Here is a 21609-nt window from a genome sequence, read left to right as displayed (position 1 = left end):
CTTCTCTGATATAGAAAAATGCTGTCAGCAAAATCATGAAGCAATGCATCTATTATGAAATTTCTTAGACACTAACAAAGTGATTAGTATTAAGTCTGGCTATCTGTACAAGAAATGAATGTTTTTCCTGAGGACAATCTATACTAAAACCATCACTTCAGTCTACAAATGAGAAAAATAATATTTCACTTGTAGACATGGTTCTTGCAGAGTCTCTATGGATGAAACTACTTTGGTGAAAGCAGTCTGATAAATCAGACTAGGTGTTCCTCATTTTGAAAGACATCCTCACTTTTCATTAGCTTTTTAAATACCAAATCAAAGGGGGTTCAAAAACTGTGCCCAACTAACAATGCACTGGTACTGCTAAACTACCATAATTATTAAAAAAAAACAAACAGCGCTTAAAAAAACAGTTCTATATGGGACTTAGAAAACAGGAAGGAACTAGTGCATGTATTTCCACCAGGTTGTCTTCCATAATCACATAGCAAGGATTTTGTTTGTTAACAGTTTCAGTTGCAGTCAATGGGATATTAAATATCATTGAAAGAAGTTTTTTCTCTGCACATTTATCTTTGTGCTTTGAAATATTTCTAGATTTGAGTTCTAGAACTTCTAAGAAGCCTCTGGAATACTGTGCTTGCTGTGCTGTACAACAACTTTGCCTTGGGTTTTTTGACCCTTTCAGACAAGCATTTGAGTTAAAGTGTTAAGTCTACAGGACAAGTGAGTGGATTAATCTGCCTAAGTGTGGGCACTATCAGGTAAGGGTATCACTTTAGGTCCTTTTCTAGATATTGTGAGAAAAAGGACACTTTAAAGCATGACTCCCCTGATGTATAAGTGAAGTTTAAGGGGATTAGTTCCAACATAGACAAAGATACTAGATGTGTCTAAAGTCACTTGAAAGGAATACTGCTGAGGGACCTTGGATATATCTGCACTTCCTTATATAATCTAGATATATAATGGCCCCTCTGGAACTGAACAGAGCCACCTGGTCAGAAGTAGTACCTTGTTTTGCAAAACAACATGTGCAACACCCACAGGATACTATAAAGAAGAACCCTCTAAAACAAGGGCTAAAGAAACCGGGTGAAATAGAATGATGTAAGAATTCAGGAAACACAGCAAAGGAGACAGACAAGAAACTAGAAAAAGACTGGGAGAGGATAATAAATATTTCCTCAGCTACAGGAAGAAACCCAAGCCACGGAGCTGACTTTGCAAGGCAACATTGTGAATCAAAACCCTCCTTCTACATCTAGATGACTAATAAATGCAGGTTTGTTTTAGAAAGCCTCTGTGCTCTGTTGTAACAAATGGCTGATGCCAAAATAGTCTTATTATGGGTTCATATTGCTATGACAAAACCACTGAGATGACAAAGGTGTTCTAAAATAAAACATGATTCAAAAGAGGCAGCAATTCACCTTCAAACAAAGGCCAAACCATGGGTTACTAACTTTTTCTGGCTCTAAGACTTGCAGTCTAGAGCAAAGACTCCTCTGATCTGTATCTTTGATTTGCATTACAAGCAGTATTTACATTAGTTACTTAACTAATAACTGTGTAAAAATTTACAGAAAATCCTAAGATGAAATAAAACTTACATGTGCTAATACAACTGTAGAAGATACAGTCTAATTTTGTTACTTCAGGCTGTTTTAAGTTGTGGATTAATCCATACCACAACAAAATGTTCTTTTTTTCTACATTTACGGCTTTGTAACTGTGTTTTTCGAAGGTAAACATACAAAACATAATACAATTGCAGAGCCTAATTTACTTAAGCTTTGTATTACCTACACTTTTGCTTAAGTTTGGTTATTGTCTACCCTGGTGAACAGAAAATTTATGAAAGACAACAAAGAAGGCTGATAAAGAGAATAAATTTCAGTTTTCCCATTAACTCACCCCTCGCATATCTGATATGTTCAGTTTCATTGTGTGAAACATGTTTAGAGTTTCTTTCCCAATTACTTTTGCACTGTCTGTTGCATGATCTAGAGTCACAGTCCTACAAAGAATGAAAAAGTATGGTTAAAAAGAAAACTGTTCCACAAATCCTAAAGACAACAATTCTGTATTTATTCCAGAGGGGCCCTCAAAGAAAGACACATCATAATTTCTTGGCATACAGAAACCGAACACTGTTTTTTGTTCTGTGCTTTCTTTTTAAAGGCAATTAGAACTAAGCATGTTCTACAGAAAAAAAAAAAAAGCAGATTAGTTACTAATTGAACATTCTCAGTGCATGGTCCACACATTAAATTGTCAAATATAGTATATATTTCTATATGTACTATCTATTGAAGGCAGACAAAAATGTTTCACTTCACAGTACTCATAGAAATGCACTCATGCACTATCCTTCATGGAAGTTTGGTTCATAAAGACTTTTCTCAGCATTATTTCAGTTGTCAATTGTCAAATGTCTAAAGCAAGAGTTTCAGAAGGAACTCTGAGGGAAAAAAAGATATAGGCATGTGCATGTGGCTTACCAATAACAAAAAAATCGGATTAATGGTAAGTAACTTTAAATAACATTCCAAATACACAACATCTTGTTTACACTCTGCTCTCCTAGAAAGGTTGGACTAGATGATCCCTGAGGTCCCTTCCAACCTGTGATTCTGTGAACTAGACTGTGGGCAATTTTCTGCAACAACTCTCACAAAATTACCTGGTTGTGAGTTTTCCAAATTGCCACCCGAGAGCTTGGCAGGGCAATAGCAGTGCTTGGTAATTCTGGATTTTCTAATGGCCTAACATTTGATAAGGACAGAATTTCAGGCAGCTAATGAAACATATGTGAGTGATGTAAAGTCTTCTCACTGAGGTAACTGATGCAGTTTTAACTCTGATGGAGTGGGCTCTATGGACACCTTGGTGTTTTGACAGGGTGCCATCCTGACAACTTACTAAACACTTTGATGGTGTCTCCTTAAATTTTACTCTACTTTTGAATCTGTCAGAAACCACCATGTACAGCCAAGTGATCTCCAGAAAGGTGTGGTTCTGCCAATATGAAAAGGAAAAAACCTTCCTGCTGTGAATGATATGAAGATGTCCCTGAGCCGTACATGTTAACATTTTTAAGAAAAAGGAGATCAGTATCACCATGAAGATGCAACTATCCAAAATATTAGGGAAAAATGCAGGATGGGTCTAAAGGTACACACCATTTCAGGAGAATATTTTTCAAAGGTTTATGCTGTACTATAAGGAATTCACCTGTGAGGTGAGGGGATAAGAAATGTGTCATGAGCTATAGCTACAGAGAAAAACTTAAACTGAAGTGAGAAGCTTTTAGCTCCAGTAAATAATCCCAAACAGTTGGAACTATGCTATACATAGGGAAAGCACACCTGAGGGAACATCACCCTGAGGTACTAAACATTTGCCTGGATGTAACTTCCAGACTTTCCCCTGCTGCTGCTAAAAAACCTTTCACTGGACTGAACAGAAACGCTCTAACAAAGACAAGAACACAGCACCTATATCATCAAATAGCGTAATTTGGAATAACTGGGGTTGCCAAGTTCATTAGTAAAGCCAGAAGCAGAAACAGAGACACTGCCAAATGAGATCCTGGCATCAGAACTGCTTCCGCGATGTGTGAACAACTAAGCATTCTTGGGTGCCCCCTCATCTTACGTAATGAAGACTTTATGAATTAGGGAAATTTCAGGGCACATGTACATTAGCATGCCTCACCACAGAAATGAGGTCCAAAGCATTGATCTGTTAACGAGAAAGCAGTCTGGCATTAGTTCCAATAAAGGAGGAATAAAGCTCTATCTCAACACATCTCAGTCCCAAAAATATGTTCTTAGGCAGTTAATAAATCTTCAGCTCAAAGAATTCAGGACAGCCAGACGACAAAAGTATAGACTGCTGGATTTTCTTCTTGATACACCAATGCCAAAAGGTGATGAGCTTCTGATAGCGAAAGGTGAGTTTTTTAGTTTCAGTTTTTAATACAGCTGTCACAAGCTCACAAGTATGAGACAGACCCTATGCATGCAAGTCCTACTGTTGAGCTCTAACCCCCTGAAAGAACACCCCCATCTCTTCCATTATCACCAAGCCTGAGCAAATGACCCTTCAGTTCAGGAGGGATTAATTTTTGCAACAACCTGATATGGCGGGAAAAGTAGAAAAGACCTATCTTCGAAGACGCCAAATGCACCCCCATATGAAAGCCAGGATCAATTCTTTACCTAAGGTACAACTGCTTTGATACAGAAGTGTCTGCCTGGGGAATAATGTGTATTTAGACGGTTCTGAAATGGTCTTGTATGAAACAGCACATAACTACATGATGCTCTATGCCTAGATTTCATTCTTGTGTTTCCAGTACGCAAGCATATATAAATAAATACATTTATATGCAAGCTCAGGGAGAAGAAACAGTTCACAGCAGCAGGACATTTCAACTCAGCTGGTCACTGAAAGAAATAAAAATGCTGCTACATGCGTGTCATAGCGCAGGATGTAAATATGTCTTCTACAAGTACTACAAAAGGAAAACCAGCTCCAATATTGAGCAAGCTGGACAAATATACACCAATGATATACATGTAAATATGTGTTATGTATTTGAAAGGTCAAATGCCTTTATTAGCTAGTATTTTATACACTTATCAGATTAAGAACAACCTTAAACTACAGATTAAGTCAAGAAGAAGAGAAAAAAAATCTACCTCCCTACCAAGAGAAATGGACAGTCACAATAATTCATTGAAAATATTTCACTACATCACTTCAATTTTTAAGTAGCATCCACAGACATGCAAGAGTGCATTCTCTCAGGAAAGCAATTTCAAACCACAAAGAATGCACTTGTGGAGTCAGATTCCTTCTTTCCAATTCCTGCTTCCTCCAAAAAGCACAAATTGTTTCTTCTGTGCCCAAAACCATTTCAACTTCTGAGATATTTTCTTTTTTCCCCATTTTTCTCTTCGAAGAAACTCAAAGGCAGAAGATGACTGTTGAAATTCTTCTTTCTTTCTGAACTGGGCACCTTAGTCTCTTCCTTCTTTCTCCTCCCAACTTGCTGTGTTTTTAATCATTGGGGGACTTACATTCCATGCTAATGACCAAAAGGCCACATATGTACAACCCAAACACAGAGGACTTTTGATAATGATATTCTGCTTCTGATTTTGGTGCAGGTTTGATATGTAGACAAAGGTGTACCAAGCACTTCAAAATTTCTGTCCTGTCTTCCTGTAAGTTTTGGTGCTCAACATCCTGCACAAGTGTGCTCATGCCTACTACTGACCATTCTTTTTCCCATGCATAAGTTACCTGGCAATATTATCACAGATTCCATGACCTCCGTATTTTGCAGGCTCCACTGGTGCCCCAGCCTTTCTGACCATAATTTTAAGGGTCAATCGTTTACCCTTCATACCAGCAGCTTCAAGTCTACGTTGGATTTCTTCTGAGAGGCTCAGAAGGAAGGCTTCTGCTTCCTTAGGCTGAAAGGGAAAACAACAAATTTAGATAATTACTAGTTTTCAAATATTGAAGGTAAATCATTAAGGCTTAATGTAATCCAGACTGTGTAAACTGAAAAGAGCAAGCTGACTCACAGGCAATTGTCTTATTTAACTTCAAGTGTTTTGTTTACATTGTAGGCTGCTGAAGTTAGGTGAGATGGTAGATTCCTATCTTAACGCTGAAGTAAGCAGGAAATATTAAGTTCTTTTGGAAATAAGTCTTTGAAAACAATGTATTCAGAAACCCAGCACAGAATTGCAAGTCTAACTTCAAGCACACACCTAGAAGATGAAGAGCGTAGGGCTTATAAGGAAAATCTTTTCACCATGAGGAAAGTCAAGCAGTGGAACATGTTGCTTAGAGAAGTTGTGCAGTCTTCGTTCTTGGAGGCTTCCAACACCCGACTGGATAAAGTTTTGAGCAACTGGTTGGATCTCATAGCTTCCTCTGCTTTGTGCAAAAGGCTGGACTACATAAGGCTGGACATCACAAGGTCTCTCCCAACCTGATTCTTCTATAATTTCTATAAATGCTTGAGTTCTCAACAAAGAGCCACATTATTTTTTTAAGACAGTTTTGTCAACAACACTCCCCCCCTATACAATATTTGTAAAAAGTCTAATAAAAATGTTGTACTGGAGCAGCTGGCGATGGTTTCGGGCACTGGCATCTTTGAATAATCAGCATTTAAATGAAAGAGAATGCTAGGTGCTGACAAACCTACTGCAGTTCTCTTTTTCTGTACCAGACTTGTACAACGAATGCAGAATAGCCAGCTACTTTTCTGCAAGCTTCTTTTCAGTCCAATACTTTTGCAGTCTCTCCTCCCATTTTATCGTTTGGTCTCCTACTTCTTCATTTTCCTCATTTCTATTTGGTGGCTAAGATGGTGCTCTAACAGATGAAAGTGTAAGTGAAAATAATCAGAATATGAGAATATTCTTCTACAGCTGAAAGAAGTCACTGCAGAAAAGAAAGTAAGTTTGAATTTACCTGCGTAAACCTTATTCCATAGTTGATTTCTGCTGAAACAGATTTTCTTTCTTTTTCTGTACGAACAGGTCGATCATCCAAACCACGACAAAATCTGTAGAGCATTTGTCCTGTTTTTGGACCAAATTCTTTTTGTAGTTTTGACATTGAAGCACACTGCAGATCTCCACAGGTCTTAATTCCCAAAGAAGCTAGCTTAGATTCCATCGTCCTGCCAACTCCTAACAACAAAGCAATTAGTTCTGTTAACTCGACACAATTCAGAGCCAGTTAGGTTTCAAACAAATAAAATTTGTCTTTTTAATCCTACACTACGTTGTATCAAATTAATAAATAAATACACACCATAAAAAATAAATTCCACTCAACAAAACATGGTTCAGGTGGGAACTTTTGTTGTCTTCACCTGTATTTCTTTAATCTGTTTTATATATTTAGTTTAAGATGTCAAACTATAGTGTGTTTCTTTATTTCTGGGTAAAATATGAATGACTCCTGCTTGCAAATCTTATTGACAAGGTACTGCCTGTTACAGAGTATATAGCTCTGAACACCACAACACTCAGTCCAAAGAGAGCATCCAACATGTAGTATGTTTTGCCATCATATAAAAATGATTTAAATTAAAAGAAAACCAACAAATAAAAATTTTGACTACTGTTCCAATGCTTCCTAGATAGAAAAATAGTATTTCAAGTAGAAGTGATAGCATACCTGTATCACTTGTGCTTTGAATTACCAAACACTGGATATTGTAGGTATCCATGGCAACGGCACATATATAAGTGTGATAAACTTAAGTATATTTCTGGGTTTTGGAGAGGTGGCCTGTTACTTCCGAAAAATATTAGTCCTGTGAGATAACACTACCAAAGTCAGTGAAAGTTAGGAATCTCAGGTAATCAGCTTCTATCTTTCATACTCTGTTTCTTTGTCTAGGTGGCATTATTGATACAAACACTAGAAAGTTTTTACTGTGAACATGCAAGTGAATTCTGAAAACTTTAAAATATTCAAGTCAAAGCACAGTACTAGACGAATAATTTTCTGGAGGAAAAATATCTCCTATAAGTTATGCCAAAGAGAAATGGTGCTGTGCTGTAAATTATGTTTGGCTATGGAAGGGGATATGTAAAGTGAATTTCTGGTAAGCCTACTCTATGTATGCTATTCCTACCATTTTTCCATTTCAGTGTCTATTGCTGTCTATTTTTTTTTTCCCTTCTCTTTTTTTTTCTTAAACAGAGAAAAATACTATTTTGAACACTGAACACTAAATATGTGTGTACACATGCAGGCTGAGCTCGGCTGATCACTAACATACAAAGCATAAATGAGTGCTTATTCAGCACTTTCTGCACAATGTCTGTGTCACATTACACTGCTAAAGTACTGAATAACAATACAATACAGAGTCCGATGCCAGGAAACACTTTAGCTTACAAATCTTTTAAGTATTTTCCTGGAACAATTAAAACATACAATAAAGCCTGTTTTCATACAGGTGTATTCCACATGTCCTTGCTGTCTAACACTCTCCCAGCACAGTAACTCCAGCTCCCTGCGACCTCTCTGTGAATCACGCTATGCCTTGGAGAACCTCCTGAAAACCTGTGAGCCAGAAATGCTTCTTTCCTCCCCTCCAGCTCTCTCCTTGGTCTTCTCTATGTCCACAGGCATCCCACTCAATCGCTCCAGTTCTCCTTTACTGAAATACCCTTCTCCCTCCTATCGGACCAAGGAATGCAGGCCAGAAAACATGTGCTCTGGCTATATATATGATGACTGGGAACTACTGCCAAAATGTACAACGGCTGAATATTGCTTGCCTGTCCCTCAAAGGATGTACCCATTTGGATCACTCCCTTCTGTCAAGCTGTCACTTTTCACAACTTGTGGAAACTTTATGTCACTAGAACTTCTATCTCTCAGTAACACTTGGCTGAAACTGCCAAACTGTTCATAAAATTATTAGTACTGTCATAATTGCAAGCTATAAATCATAATCATTGTCACAATCATTTCTTCAGACGACTAGGCAAAAAAAGTTGGAATTTGACAAACAACTACTTCTTTAAAAGAATCAACACATTCTGTCAGTTTGCAGTACACCATTGACTAAAGATCCTTACACAAAAAAAAATAATTACTACCTGTGTGTATTCTAGGTCTACCCAAACCAAGAACTGTCTATAGCTGGTTCCAGAGCATAGCAGTGGTAACACTCCCACAGTAGCCTTACCTTCCACCTTCCTCTCTATTTATCAGCCATTCTAATACAGCTCATGTTGCAAGCAGAAACACTAGTCTGGCAACATTCTCCTCTGCCAAATTTTATTTCTTCATTTTCCTTCTGTCCTTATTCTCTTCTAAATCTCTCAGAGTTTCTTAGATGCAGCAGAAATTAAACAAACTCTTCTCCCCTCTCCTTTTTCCCTTCATATACTCTCTACTTTATTATGGCACCTGTACTATTTTTTTCCAACTCCTGACTTCATACACTCCTTTTTAGAAAGAATACTTTCTTGGGCCAGTTCTCAGTCCTAAGGAAACCCTGCCTCTCTCAATGATAAGTACCCAATGTTACTGTTTTATTACATTCGTTATGATACATCAAGCTAGCACCCACTTGAAATGACCCATCTAAATAATCTTGTTAAAGAATATAAGGTTGTGTAACATACTAAACTCTGAGGAAGACTCCATTGATCATGCTGTGTGATCTGTAAAATTCTTTGCTAAAAAAGATACTTCTCAAAGATAAAAAAGGTCACAGAGATTCTTTTCAGAAATTTCAGAAATTTTCAGAAATCAGTATATCTTCTTTTTTCAGATCATAACCATGGAATAGCATCTAATCTTGTTTGATCCCGAACAGAGATTTGTAGCTGAAAGGGTTTTAATATCAGGAGGCAAAATGTCCTGTAAAAAAGAGGAGTACCTGGAAGACTGGTAACAAGTTGCCCTCTGATAAAGTCATCCACTTCTTCAGGTTTTAAGTGATACTGTCCATCTGGTTTTGCTTTACGAGTTGCCATTCTGGCCAGCAGAATATTGGAACCTGTAAAAACAACAAATTAAACTATGTCTGTGGTAACTTCTGTCTGCTCAAGTAGGATGCTGCAGTTCAACAGTCAATGAAAAATGCAGAAAGTATAGTCAAGTTCTTTGTCTTTTACAAATAAATTAATGAAATATATTCATTTATAGTTGCAGTATCTATTTCCAAAATAGCACCTAGCAGTATTTGTGATTATGGCAGTGTAACTGTAGTGGTAACTGGAATTGCAAAGTTAAAACCAACCAACCAAAAACCCACCAAAAAACCCCAACTAACAGATAAGCGTGGGACACTTCACTAAGACCACTGAATTTTTTTGTTTTGGAAATGTTCTACACACGTAGAAGTACAGATGAACAGTGAAGTGCAAATGGCTGAAAATTTTGGAGTGTAATACTCTAACACAGCAGAACTTCAAAATATCCACCGTGGTCAATGTAAGTAATACTTAGGTGACAATTCTACCAAGTATATTATTATATGTGAAATACTGGAATTAAGCTAATATTTGGGCCTGAGCATTCACAAAAAAAAAAAAACATCCAATGACTTTATTAAATGGTTACATGCACTTATAAAGTGTGGTGGGAACAAGACCTATTTCAGCATCTTTTCTTGCCTGTTTATAGACTTATCCGTGCCCAGCCAATAGGATCTCTGAAATGATACCCAAAGAGATTCATTATTGCCACTCAAACACCCTGTACTAAGATAAAGCAAACTCATAAAAGGTCAGGGCAATTCACAACTCACAGCACTGTGTTACAATTGCTCTTCTCCTCCCACCTATGTTCACGTTCTTTTTGTCTATTCTAAAATTTTAGTCAATAAGAACAGTAACAGTTTTATATGCACTGTTTCTCCTGAGAGGTTAAATTGAGGAAACGATTAATGACAGATTCCTCACCCAATTTCCTATTTAACTTTGGGAATCCATGTTTTGTCTATCTGAAGATTTCTGATCCTCTTATTTACCAAACATATCAACATAACCTCTAATACCACGAAATCTCAGTGATTTACCTTCTGCAGTGTATTATTTCCACAACACTGAAGTAAAGGAGGAAAAAACTAATACCTCACTTAACAAATGAGAAACCAAGATACAGGATGTTCATAGTTGAGTGTTCAATCTTTCACTAGTATTGTTTAAATCAGTTTAGTTTAGCCACTAAAATCTCTATGGTAAAAATTAAGTTTACTCAACTGGCATAAGCATGTCCTTTTAAATTTATCTCTAATCAGACAACTGCATTGAGAGGAGATCTCGACAGTATAACAGTATCTATCCAGTTCATGTTTTATTATATTGGTAGAACTTTCCCACTGGACAACATATAAATCACACAAGATGTATCTTTCTGGCAGACTATGTTTTTGAAATAAGGTCTCTATAATCATGTCACAGTACAATTACAATTGTTTCCTCTGGCTTATTTATTTTACTTTATTTAATTATGAGTGAAGAGCCAAAGTCTTGTAGGGTGCCTACCGTATGAATTTCTAGATACCAAAATTGTTTTCCAGTATCTCACAGAAATTGATCATTAGAAAAAAAAATTGCTCATGGGTGTTTGTCTCTTGCAATCAGTAAGAGAACTATGATATCAGATTAGAAAGTAACGCTTTAAAAACTAATTCCGCTCCTTCTATAGAAAAAAAAAACCACTAAATAAGCATATAAAGAAGATTACAAACATGTTTCAATTCAAAACAAGACACAAACAGGAATCCAGGGAATTAGTCTTCATACTATGATATCATAAGAAATAAAGGAAGAATTCTGCTTACAATAATGAATTTCAGCTTGTCTCACAAGTGCATTCCATACATTTGTATACACTCGGTATGTTTATTTACAGATACTCAACTCTAGTATTAATGTAAAAAGAAATCAAGGAAGTCTTTTCAGATGTGTGATTTCATATACCACACCTACTACAAATCACACAAATCTTTGCTTTCAATACCTTATAATAATTATGCTACATCATGCCACCCCATAAACTCTTACTGCTATCTCTGATAAAGAACAGAATCTGTGCTCATTTTTCTATTTACTGGAAAGATACAGTAGCATTTCATAAAAATTAATGTAAGAATACCACATAGATGGAATTTTAGCATACCGTTCAGAAAACAAAGAAGCGATAGCAATGTTATATATTTTTACTTAAAACTTTCCATTTCTGAAGATTTCCTTGCATTTTTATTTATACTAATTTAATGTAAATGGCAATATATTCCATAGTGCACGAACACTTGAAGAGTTTTAGCAATCGTACATAGTTTTGATACACCTAACAATAGCAGGCACTGCTTGCAAACAGAAATGAAGTTAGGTACTTACCCATCCCAACAGAAGCAGGGCATTTAGTTTGGGCCTTGATTTCGGCGCGGATAGCATTTGCAAGTTCATCAGGAGTCAATCTGGTCTCTGTAAGGATTTCAGTGATATCTACTAGTGCTTCATCACAACTGACTGCTTCGATGTTATGAGTATAGCTATCAACACAAAGTAAAGGAGGTGAAACACCAGCAACAGCTCACCATCTGTTAAAACAAATATGTAGCAAATAAAGTCTTCCTTTTGTGGTGGCATTTCCCTGCTTATTTGGTATCACACATCACTTACATATTAAAAATGCTAAAATAGCAAATTACAGTAACATTACTAATGTAGGACTAATTTCAACATGCGTGATTTTAAAGGAACAGCTGGAGAAGGAGTTGAATATTTATTTTTTCATTAACAATAATGAACTTCCAGTTTTGTTCAAGCGCATTTTAAACCAGAAAGTAGTTTTAATAGATGTTACTCCAATAACGCTTTCTTAAGTTACTCAAACCTCTTGGAAGAATCTCACTACTAAGCAAGGATCTGCTTCTCATAGTGTAATCAGGAAAAAATTTAACAAGGACTCCTTTGGAAGTCAGATGTTGACTGTTTACAGGATTTGGCTCCAAGATAAAAAAATGCTCAGAAGCAGCATGGTGCTCAAAATAACAAAAATACTACAAAAGGAAGATCTCAAATAGCAATGGCTTTATTGAAGCTGAAGAGTAACATGGAGATGAAAATACTAAATCGAATAATGGCATTCAGGAGTGGCAAATAAAATACGCTTGATAACCTTCCCATGAAAGATAATGTAAATAAGCAGCATATGTTACCTTGCTAATATTTCATATACTGTCCGTGCAACTTCTTTGTATGCATCAAAATCATATGAAACTGCCTGAAGATTTGGACACAACTTTTTTGCTTGGCCAAAAAACATTCCATTCTTTATCCCGACTTGTCTACAAGCAAATAATTAAAAAAAACCCAAATAAACACAGTAGCAACTTTTCCACAAATTAACATGGCGTATTTCCAAATGAAGCATTTGTCTTTTCCCACAAATATGAATTATCTCTTTAAGCTTTTGAGATACAAATATAAGCCTGCCTATCCTAGCATGCTTGTGAAAGGTTCCAATGAAGGAGTAATTCCTGGAGTATTATTTCCATCAGGGAAGAAAACTGTATTTCCCACACTGTGCTTATATTTATAACAAGTTGTTTCATATTCTGAATATTTATAATCTATGTTATTGGGGATGCTCAATATAACCTGTGCAAGAAATGGTTTTAAGTTTAGTAATCACACTTACTATCTGATTTTAACTAAAACCTTCAGCGACAATGTGTTCTTAATTCCACAAAAGAATGCAATTTTGATACAAAGAAGTGAAGATAACATTATGAAATCAACAATATCACAGTGAATGGCATAAGGTTTTCATTAATAGCTTAATTTCAAGTAACGTGTGTTAGGTTGAGAGCTATTAAGAAGTGTTTAAAAGCAGCAACATCCATAGGGAAGACCTTGTGTTAAATTCTAACCTATATAACTACGATTTTTGAAAACATTAAAAACCATTCCTTTTAGATAAATTTAAAGGAACTGACTTAACAATTCCTATTTTTGGAAAATTTATGCCTCTCTGTATGAGATTTTCAAGCAACCTGATCAGTAACCTTTACTTACCTGGCTTCATAACTACAGGAAGCTATTTCAGCCATGGACAGAACAGTGAGATCAAAGTCAGCTCCATTTATATGTGTGGAATCCAGATGCTCCCAGACTGATGAGTCCACCTTATCAGGTACTCTAATTTCTGCTTGGAAAACAATATTTATATTGGTTTTTTATGCTATTTTTCTTAAGAGTTCAACAGAATGAATGTGAATAAAATTAAAATTCTGGATTTTATACAATTTTTATACTGCTACCTGTTGATGAAGAGGTTCTTAATATTATATTGATTCATATCATGGTCCAGAAAAAAAAAGTCCCAGACCCCTCCCTCGCCTATAGTAATATCTCTCTGCAGATAGGTTGATACACATTACTGAGAAGAACATTAAGCTACAGAAAAATTCTGTTTCTTCCAGAAGATTTCCCCGCAAATTACTACACAGCAGCTTGTTGGTGACTACATACACTATACTGTAAAATAAGACTGATCTCAGTTAGCTTTAATGACAATAAAAATGATCAAATGCTTGAGGCTAACTGCTACAACCATATCCAGTAAACAAATAAAAGACACTAAAAAATTTACCAGCTCCTTGGCTGAACAAGACACTTAGCTATATTTGCTTTTACAAAAAGCACAACTACCACCAGAACACAGAAATTAAATTCAGAATACAAACCCACTTTTTATCATACTTACAACCTATTACTTAAAACCATGTTTTTAACAGTCTAGATACTGCAAAGTGATTTTTAAGAAGGGAAATAACCAGAATGCTAATTAGCTCAAATTAAAAAACCACTAGCTGTAAAGTCGTATTTCCTTTAATACTGTTATGTGGCTATTAATTGACAAAACTTCTGCTGCTACTTCCTAACAACTCTCTTATTGGGGTATGTCAACTTATTTCAAATATCACCAGATTTATGTTGGATCAAAATGATACAATTATAAATACCGCAACCCCAGACTTAAAATGAGACAGACATTCCCTAATTCTATAAAACTTTACTGCATGCTCTTAGATAAATTTTAAAGAGTCCTCCAGGCCCACTGCATACTAGGTACTAGAACACTGGAACAAAGTAAAGCATTTTCTATTCCTTTCTATTTGCATTTTCACAGTATGTAAGCCTTGAAAGGTACATGCCTATACTCTAAATATAGACCAGCTTAACAAAATGGCTAGATGCAAAAACTACTATGCCCTCCCAAACTCCCCATGAGAATCAAAACAGCAAAGTATCATACAGACAAAAAGCTTCTATTACTTAAAACGAAATCCAATATGTATGTTATAGTTCTTTTTCATTACTGTAGTCTACTTAATACCATACACCTTTATAATACAACAAACAGTGAGTTTTCTTCAGAGTGCCACAATGCCTAATTATTTTTTGTGGTACTAACAACTTATTGCAATTTGACTGAAAGGAAACATGGTGCTATGTGCACATACAAGTAGTTATCAGACCAGAGAAAGTGCTGTAATGAGTGAGTGGAGACAGCAGAGGTAGAGCCTGACTGGTGAAAAACTGCTTTTATTCAGTATTTCTGCTAAACTGGTGCACCTTTTAATGTCTTAAATATTTTAATGTATGATGAACTCGGTAAGTTACCTAAGATGTCTGCAACTGAAAATCAGAGCAAAATTATGCCCCAAATAAAGATAAGAATGACAAGAACAATTTCTTTAGTCCATGCCTTCCTGTGCCCTGGCCTGAGATGATGCTGTCATCTTGTCTATCTTCACTGGACTCGTCGACTTTTTCCACATCGCAGCAGAGCAGATCCCCCCATGAGCTGATGGAGTCACTTCATGTGAAATTCAGGGCAATGCAGAACACATTGTCCTCAATGGAAGGCAAGGTAGAGAACCTCTCATCAAAAGCTGGGAAACTAGACAGGCACATGGTGAATGTGGAGCAACGGATGAAGAAATCAGAGGCCAGGACCCAAGTCTGTGAAAAAGAAATCGCTGAGAATAAATCTGTGACTAATATGATGGTTAAAATCTGCTGCTCTTTAGAATGAAAAAAAGGGAGATACTAGGGTTGAGGGAAAGGAAGCCTAGAAAACATTCACATCTTGGGCATCCTGGCCATGGAAAAGAGACCCCAAACTATGAATCCCGATTAACATATGTTAATCTTCTATCTTTAGAACATGAATGTTAAAGATGGCATGTATGTAGAGGAGTAATCTCCACTACCCAGAAAGGCTATCTCCAATTTGGAGATTTAGGGGTGAGGCTGATAGCAAGTTTTTTTATTTAAAAGTTATACATTTTTGGATGAATTCAAACAAGAAAAAGAAAGTATTTCATGAAAGATTCAAGATTCTACTGTCACTAGATATTTGTCTAGCACTGCAGATCAAAGGCAGGAACCAGAATCACTAAAGAAGTAATTTGCAAAAAACAGAAGTAGCTGAAGCAGCAGAATTGAGCATTTGGCCAAAAGTGATTCATAAGGGGTTTGTTTATTTGGGTTTTTTGAATTTGGAACATTTTTTCTAATAAGCAAGACCTGGAGAAGGCAAAAATCAGAGAACAGTCTGGAAAGCATGAAGCATCAAAAAATGAAGTGGGCTCCATGTTGAAGCATGGATGTAAAAATATGCTCATTTTCAAAGTTGGTCCTAACTACATTTTTATTTCATTTATATAACATGTCCCCAAACATGTGTATGTTTAACAGCATAATTCAGCATTCTGGATTTTTGATATTTCAGAAAAAGTACTTTTCCACAGGATACATGTGGCTACTGGGCCATATTTACGTCTGTCATGGCACAGTTAAACACATGCTGTCAAGTGTTTCACATACACTTTCTAAGATACTGTGATGTTAGAAAAGCCTAACTTGCAATTCCATCTTTTCATCTAAGACCATAACTAACTGTAATTTCTTTTCCCCAAAAGGAAGACAAGCCATGTATTTATGAGAATGCAAGCAGAAACAGATTGTATTTTTTGTTGATAAAAACTTTGTATGTGGAGAAAAAAAATTTTAAAAGAGACTAAAAAATATTATGAACTGCAGCTAATGAGGTAGAGACTATCAAAAGAGTGTTAGGAAAAAATCTTTTCACCAAAACAATATGTTGCACAGTCAGACTAAGTATCAAGAATGAAAGATCTAGCTGCCTGCCTGTGTGCAAGCCAGTGAGACTGGATGCTGAAGTTAAAGAAATGAATGTGTGGATATCCAGAAAAAGCTGCTGCAGTAAGAAACTGAGTTTGTTATACGAGGCTGAAATCTGCTGTACCCTTAAGCAGTAAATATAGTAGAAGAGATACTACTGAATCTGTGAATCACAAAGAACGTGCTAGATATCAGCTAAACTTCCATAATTTAACTGCCCCACTCTCCAAACATCACTTGATTCAGTGCAGTCACACCCTTACCCAGTAAGGTCATAACAAAAGTTACGAAGTCACTGTACAAAACTGAACTACCAATAAATAGGTCATACACAAGCTACACTACAGAAAATCCAACTCCATAAAAACCACAGCTATTTGTAACAGGCTTATACATGGCATTGCAAACAACACAGCAGAAGCTGTCTGGAGCATCCTGAAAAGTCCTTAAAAAGTTAAAGGCCAGTGGGTTCCACGAACATATATTCTACCTCAGTTTTGAACTGTCCTTAAACTACAGAAAAATACAAATAAAATGGCATGACTTCCTGTAACACCTTTTTTCCAAATATCTTTGAAAATTGGCAGAATTTCTTAGTTTTGGTTTTGTTTGGTTTTTTTTTTTAAGTACTGACATTTCAGGAACAACCATGGAAGAACAACTTGTCTTTTTCTACCTCTTGTATCAACAATGTAACTCACTTAGGTGTAAGTTTGTAACAGTAGTACTTGCTACCACAAGGTTGGTAAAAAGTGCATACATAAGGGGCAAAAGAGGATCTCAACTTCCAAATTTAAACTGAAAATAAATAGCAGGTGCCCCCTTGTATATGCACTTTTTATCAACCTTGTGGTAAAAACTAAGTTTCAAGCTGATTAAGCAGACTGAGAAAAAAAGAGAAACAAGTTGCCTGTGTTTATCAATATACTTGCCCATGTCCAGGCAGTATAATAATAAAACTTGTTAATTAAGGTATTGTTTTGTTTACATTAGTATACTACTACTTGAGGACACAGGAAGTAAAAAATTTCTAAATTACTACAGGCAAGTAAGGAATTCTCAAACTATGACAGATGCTCTGGTTTTGAGGAAACAAAGTACCAGAGAGACAGAACTCACGGAAGTTGCACAGACTTTCCAGAAACCTAAAATGCTCTCAGGACTCCCCAGATTACCTCACTGTACACAGATATTGTACACACGCAATTCAAAAACCAACTTCAAACAATCAAATTCTCACTGGCCATGTGCTTTCACTTCTACTTTTATAGTAAAAAAGTTTTAGTAGCCTTTTAAAATTTATTTTGCATCTTCTTCTCTATAATAAACTTACTCAGGACAAAGTGATCCCGGACAATCTGTATTTATTTCTTATTTCAAATAATTAGTTAACATTATGTATTATGCTCAACCTCAATGAAAGTGAGTAAAAGCTAAAATTAATCTAAAATAATTAACCCATACTGAGCAAAGCTAACAAGAAGTCACAGTGGCATGTTATTACTGAGGCCACAGAGCACCATGTTGTCCAAACGTATTTCTTTTCTGAAATCCCCGACATAAAAAAACCAAATTTATCCACTGTGCACCTTATTAATAACTTTAAGGAAGAAGTCTTCAATAACAAAAGTTAAAAACATACAGACAAACAGACAGACTTATCTGTACCTGCTTTGCCATTCAATAGCTTATGCTGGTAATATTGCTGTTCAAGCTGGGGGTTTGCACCAGGGCGCAGCGGTGCCTTTCCTGCACCTCTGTTACTAGTAACAGCTACTGGTTTTCCTGTGGAGAAGAAATGCATGTACTTATCAGTCAACATCTGTAATAGCTTACATTTTAATAATAGCACAACTAGGGTAAGACCATAAAGATGTCTGCTTTACTTTTTTATAATTTCTTTCAAGCTTACACACTCTTAACAGCATTAAGGAGGAAACAGCTATGAAAGTGACTTTGCATTGTGACTATTAATTTGCTGTCTTAATTGCAGTCACGTGTAAAGAAGAAAAGTTTTTGAAGCGTGAAAATACAGCCATACTAGTTTGTCTTTAATAGCAAGTATAAATGGAAGCTGTGAAACTTCACCAATATCCTAATGATTCATTAGTTTAAGACACAGCAAACACTGCACCAATTTTAAATACTTCATGGTGTTTATTAGCTTAAGTAAACTAGAAGAGTAGATACACACCAACACACTCGGTTTCACTTGTTTAATTAACTGTACAAAATAAAATCTTTAGTAAACTTTTGATTTCTTAGTAATATCAACACCTCCACAATCTTTCTACAGGAAGCTAATTTATGCACTGAAAGTTCTGGCAGACTTCTGTGGAACAGAAAAAATATTTGCAGAACAGTCCTAGGTTCTTCATATTCCAGTAATGGAATTTGAAACTTGGCAGAATATAAAGTTTTAAAGACCCAAACATACCATGAGTATCTTTGATACAGTTACCCCCTGCCTTTGGACAGAAGAGAGCAGAGGAATTGTGTATACTGCTCAGTCTTCTTTCCCAAGGTCTATGACAGCTGGGTGTCAAATGGTCACCACTGCAACAAGCCGTCAGACTTGTGCATCATCAAAGTTCAGTGTTTTAACAGAACAAATACTATCTCCTTTTCTGAATGGTACAGCTGTGAAAAACCACCCAAAGGTACTAATGAGCTCCACTAACTCTTCCTATGCCCTAAGGATGATCACACAACTCGGACAATGCCAACTGAATTGTTCACCCTCCAGGCCTTACAATATTTCATGTGTAAGACCTTAGACAGGAAAGGGAAGGAGAAGCAAATATCTGTTGAAAAAGAAGAATGAGGCAAAGAGACAATTAATTCTCAGCCTTGACCTTTCCACTTTTCAGTTAAACAAAGCTCCTTACATTACTTCAGAAAAATTACTAGGATATTCCATACTTTTTTTTTTTAAAAGAGAGAGTGACCAAAACCCACTTTTGGTACAGCTAGAACTTGATCTCCAATGTGTAATATGGTAGATTTAAGTCTCAATAAGATATGTGCAATGTTATACTGAAAGGAGACAGCAAGGAGAATTCCCGTTCTCTCTTCCACTTGCTTTTGGATTGTGACAAAGTAAGCAGAAATATGAAAATTGGATGGTCTGATTATCAAAGATCCCAGAAAAAAAGATTAACATTCAAAGTTCATTTTGTACGCGTGCAAGTTTGGTTTTGTTTTTAAAGGCTTAACTGAGTAAACTGTAACATGTAGAATTAAATACTGACCTTTGAGATCTGGTCTATTTCGGATAGCCACAGACACAAAGAAGCAATCCATATCCACGTGCATTATACAGCTCTGCGGCTTGGCTGAGCTCGCAACAGACACATTACCTAGTATGAAGATACACCAACAGAAAACTTGAACCCTAATTTATATACTTTGGTACTGCTCACAGTAGTCATCAAGGACTATTATCAGATTCTTATGACCTTAAATTATAAAGAATTTTGTTTCTTCTCACCAAAAAGATACTTACATTTACAAAATTCTTAGAGAAATGTAAGTACAAACAGTAAACAAACAGCCTCACCAATGCATCAGCCTAAAGTTTCTATTTTCTTTTCTCACAATTAATACCTCCTACCTAACAAGATCCCCCAACCCAAGAAGATTAATGCATGTTGTGGGAACTGGATCTTAATTTCGTTACATTAACACTGAATTTGAACAGAGAGCTTTACTCCCTTTTGTTCATCAATCAGAAGACTGTTCCAAAAGATAAAAAAGCTTAGCTGCACTAAAAGCTACCATTAATTCTTCATGAAACACACCAAAATTAGTTTCAAACCTACCATGCAATTGGATTTTGGCATTGCTGTACCTACACTCACGCAAACATTCAGCAAAGATGAGCAAGATAGCTCCAGACTGAAAAACCTACACACCTAAAGCACTAGCAATACTTGCGTCAAGTATCCCAGAAGTTTAAGCCTGCATGTCTAAGTTGCTTACCTACCAGAGGAGGCTGTATATAATAACAATGACAAAATATCTTAATCTGAACAACACATAAAGTGTAACAGTGAAAAAATATTTCAACATATCAAGTGAATTGTTCTGCTTAACATCTGAGTTAATTACTGAGCAATCAGAAAATATGTTTTCCTGTTTTTAATAATTTACCATTTGAACCCATTCTTTGAAAAATAAGGACTGTCTTATAAAGGGCGTATTTACAAATCAAGTGATCAAGTTAACACTTAAGAAGCTGCTACTTGCCAACTGAAACAGTCATTAACTATTTGAATACTCTAGGCCAAATCAAAGAGAAAATAAAAATATATTAGCTTATACCATATTTTGATGGAAAAAAATACACATTAAGGTAGTTTGTAAGCTAAAATGTTTTGTAACTGGGGTGTCCTAGCACAAACACAGAATCAGTTAATTTACTTATCTAACAAACATTTTTTAGGATGTGGTAATTTATCATCAAGCATATTTTCATGATTACAGGTGAATATTTTTACAGCACAACAGAATCAGAATCTCTTTGACGGTACAGAGCTAGCCTTTTAATTGAATAGAACTGTAAAAGAGAGATTCTAAAGATGCAAAATACTTTATCTATATTTGTAACACTTTGCTTCTTGTGAATTACACACTTTTTTCATTTTGGCCCTTGATATAATGACATAAAACATTTATCTTCTGTCACAAGCCAGGTTCTGAAGTCTCATATGACACTGCTACCCATTTAAACAGACCCAGAGGTATATAAAATTCCTGCTAACAAAAAAAAATTCAGAATTTAGTTCACTTTCAAATGCTACTCATCTTTTAAATTATCACATTGAACTATAAGCAGCAAGCTTTTTCTTCTGTTTTTTTCCCTTTAGAT

The 21609-nt window shown here is 35.9% G+C and overlaps 1 protein-coding gene across 7 annotated transcripts in view; it reads right to left on the bottom strand.

Moving 5' to 3' along the window:
- Positions 1-21609, bottom strand: part of REV1 (REV1 DNA directed polymerase) — a 61629-nt gene that overhangs the window by 12867 nt on the left and 27153 nt on the right. For 4 of the 7 annotated variants that reach the window (XM_075092875.1, XM_075092838.1, XM_075092831.1 and 1 more), the window contains 9 exons: positions 19991-20098; positions 18408-18524; positions 13602-13734; positions 12743-12871; positions 11919-12073; positions 9449-9568; positions 6508-6728; positions 5320-5492; positions 1921-2023 (listed from right to left, as the gene is read on the bottom strand). In XM_075092875.1, the coding sequence (XP_074948976.1) occupies positions 1921-2023; positions 5320-5492; positions 6508-6728; positions 9449-9568; positions 11919-12073; positions 12743-12871; positions 13602-13734; positions 18408-18524; positions 19991-20098 (1259 nt within the window). Of the gene's footprint in view, positions 1-1920; positions 2024-5319; positions 5493-6507; positions 6729-9448; positions 9569-11918; positions 12074-12742; positions 12872-13601; positions 13735-15212; positions 15540-18407; positions 18525-19990; positions 20099-21609 lie in introns of those variants that run through there. The other 3 variants (XM_075092866.1, XM_075092846.1, XM_075092886.1) reach the window with 2 other exon arrangements.

The sequence above is a fragment of the Phalacrocorax aristotelis genome, chromosome 1, assembly GCF_949628215.1.
Source record: "Phalacrocorax aristotelis chromosome 1, bGulAri2.1, whole genome shotgun sequence".
NCBI classification, from domain to species: Eukaryota; Metazoa; Chordata; class Aves; order Suliformes; family Phalacrocoracidae; genus Phalacrocorax; species Phalacrocorax aristotelis.
The sequence above is the reverse complement of the archived record's forward strand: the minus strand, read 5'-3'. Positions and strand labels throughout refer to the sequence as shown.